Consider the following 3,262-nt stretch of genomic DNA (forward strand, 5'->3'; position numbering starts at 1 on the left):
AGAGGTTGTTAGGTCCACTCCCCGTTTATAAAAATAGCACTTTACCACTGCACCCTCTCTAATCTCAGATGCACCCTTACTCATTTTGTTCTGGAACCGGGCCTGAAAGTACTGATACTAGAAAAATAAGTACAGTAACCAAGTAGTTGTACTGTGTGTGAGGAGTCGGGGGGGTGCATTTTGTACCGTTTGGAGTTTATTGAAGGAGGGGTGAGCTGATGACGTAGAGAAGGGAGTTGCAGTAGTCAGGGGGGAGGAAATGAAAGCATGGATAAGTCGCTCAGCTTTCATTTTGATATTTTATTCTGTTTTAGATTTGCAAAGTTCACTTATTTACTTTTTGGCACATTGTCTCTCTGGCACTATTTTGACTTTTCCCTTTAAGTATATTATATATTGCTTTGTTTCATTGCCAAACTACTAACGCCTTTAAGTCCTTGTATCTTGAGTCTTCGATGCGCTAATCAGACCCCATGTGGCTCCCAAAGCTCAGTGGAGATAATTAAGGTCACAATCAGCAGCTGAGGTACGAGGAGAAAGATTTATCCACCTTAAAACTCAAAGAGACTTGAGCAGAAAGTCATTATCAGTCTATTAATTTAAAATCAAATACTGTAGGTGGTCAAATAAATAAGTTATATCATATTTTTCCCTTTTTTTATTGCTTTTTCTTCTGTATTAAAACGAGGTGATAACGAGTTAATTGTGTGGGAGGAGGTTTTACTTCAGCCACTGCCATGGAAACTGTGCAATTACAGCTGTTTGTGTATTGCTGAAATACTGTCCGTAGAAGCACCTCATTGTGTGTGCACTAAGGAAACAGTGTTGAAAACATAAAGCAGGTAGTATATATATAACCTAATATATACTAGTCCCATTAAAAAGCCGCAAAAACACAAATATATTTTTGGTGTCTCTTTGAATGCTTATGACTCCTCTGTTATGTTAAAGGGGACCTATCATGCAAAATGCACTTTTTGATGTCTTGTATACATCAATGTGTCCCCGGTGTGTCGGGGAACTCACGCAGCGTCAGAAAATAAAACCCCCTCTCTTTTCCTCCGTACCCAAATCTCTAAAAACGGGGGAACAACGGAGCTGATCCAGATTTGCGTCCGATATGACGTAATATCTGAAATGTGGACCCACGGCCCAATCAGAAAGTTGCTATCAGAAACAATGCCCGACTGTTTTGGACGTAATATGATCGGTGTTTACATTAGCATCGCTAACACTCAGAGCTAACCTGTACTGGAGAGCATGTGTGTGAAGAAGCAGGAAGTAAAAAGGAACTCACCTTGTGGTATAACCGGCAAGAGAGAAAGCCTTTGAGCTCCATACTGTTTCAGAGAGAATCCTTGATAATCCATGATATGGCGTTTCATCACGGCAGTATTTAGTTTAGACAGTAGCTGCCGGGTCCCGCATGAGCTCAGCCCCCTCTTTTTTTATTTAAAGCTTTATTCCCAAATCAGCACTTTAGATATAGAGGGATATGAGGCATGGCTAGAATGGGTGATCTGTTTGGTATTTTGAGCGAAACACTTCATAGACATGTTTTTTATGTATTTTTATATATCTGAGACCTATGCTATTGCCTAAAAAATAGCATGATAGGTCCACTTTAAATAATAAAATACAACAACATATTTCGTTGCCTTTTTCTCTGTATCTGGGCGTGGTTCAATTTGCATGATGTAAATAATTATCTGCATAATATCTGCAATTTTCAGGCACATTCATAAAGGACTAAAGAAGCAACTGTTTAGTCTTTCATAGCGTGTACTGTAGAACTTCATATTTCTTCATATTTCATTTTTTACGTAAAAAGGCTCTTAAACAGCTATTTTTCCAACAGGTTCATGTCTGTTTTGCATGATTTTGGGATGCAAAGTGACTGGATATCTCCCCCCCCCTCCCCAGGTGATGCAGCACCCCCCAGAGGGAGGCCAGGTTCTCCCGCTCTGCTCCCATCAGAAGGAGCTCCAGGGGAAGGTGGCGGAGATCTGGATCTTCTCTCTGAGCAGCCAGCCCATCGACCACGAGGAGGCGGCGCTCAGCGAGGGGCCCAAGATCAAATGCTCCGGTACTCTTAGACTCCCATAAGTGTCCTTTTCATCATGCACCTTCAGAGCCTTTTAAAGGTCACCTATTGTGCAAAGTCCTCTTCTTCATGTCTCTTCAAGATCAACATGTGTCCCCTCTTCTTCATGTCTCTTCTACATCAACATGTGTCCCCTCTTCTTCATGTCTCTTCTACATCAACATGTGTCCCCTCTGTGGAAAGAGACTCTGAAAGTTTCAGGAACAAAGATTCTCTCTCTTTTTGATCCATTTCTATAAAAACCTGTCTGAAAATGAGCTGATCAGATTTTGGCCTATTATGATGTCATAACGATGTTTTGGCTTGTGTAACCATTAGCCAATCAGCAACCAAGGTAACCCCCCCCCCCCCATTATCACCTGAATCTCCTCCTAGAGCTCCATTGAGTTATTTTGAACCAAATCTCTCTCAGAGGGGCGTGGGGAGGGGCTCCTTATTTTCATCTAAAGTAACAGACAGAGGCCGTTTCTCAATCTCGAGGATGCTGGCTTGGTAGTCGCGTACTTCCAAGTCACTTCCTTCAGAAACGAAGCAAGTATGCTTCCAAGCCACGGCTTTGGAAAACAAAGAAGAATGGAACAGGCTAACAAGTGTGCCACTCTCTCTAACGGTTTCAAAATTAACTGTACCGAAAATAAATACCTCACGATGTCTATCTAATTATGAACTTGCTTTACTTTCACGGAACACATTGTTGCTGATAACAAATGCAACAAAGTAACATATTTACCAACACATGTTCTACGCCACTACATACTTACATTTAAATGTGTGCTGCGCTGCGTCGGTTCAGCCATTCTCCGAAAGGGTTTTTGAAATTGGTCCGTGTGCAAAGCATTGTGGGGACTTTAAGGACGCGAAGTCTACCCATGTGCAGCCTCGAAATGTCCCCCAAACCAAGGACGTGGCCTCCGTGGAATTCCAAGTATGCTGGAGATTGGAACAGTACTTCGGCGGACAGGGGGGGGTATTTCGTAGTATTTGTGGTTGTCTCGAGCTAACCCGCGTAACTTGTGCGCGCGTTGAGCCCCTTGGCCGGGCCGTAGCAGTAAGTCTCTTCTGGGACAAAGTTCGTTCACGACTAAGAGACCCGGTCATAAGAGTTGAGAGTCTCCTTTATTCTTTCGAGGTTGGCGGTTATCAAGTTCTTACGATGCT

General features: G+C 42.6%; 1 protein-coding gene across 1 annotated transcript in view; it reads left to right on the forward strand.

Moving 5' to 3' along the window:
- Positions 1–1,923: 1,923 nt before the first annotated feature.
- LOC104964937 (phosphofurin acidic cluster sorting protein 2-like) overlaps positions 1,924–3,262 on the forward strand; it is a gene marked incomplete at both ends in the record, with an annotated part of 10,852 nt that continues 9,513 nt past the window's right edge. The window contains one exon of the mRNA XM_010793853.1: positions 1,924–2,086. Coding sequence (XP_010792155.1) covers positions 1,924–2,086 — 163 coding nt within the window. The remainder of the gene's footprint in view (positions 2,087–3,262) is intronic.

This window comes from Notothenia coriiceps, unplaced genomic scaffold, assembly GCF_000735185.1.
Source record: "Notothenia coriiceps isolate Sejong01 unplaced genomic scaffold, NC01 NC01_scaffold00001978, whole genome shotgun sequence".
In the NCBI taxonomy this organism is placed as follows: Eukaryota; Metazoa; Chordata; class Actinopteri; order Perciformes; family Nototheniidae; genus Notothenia; species Notothenia coriiceps.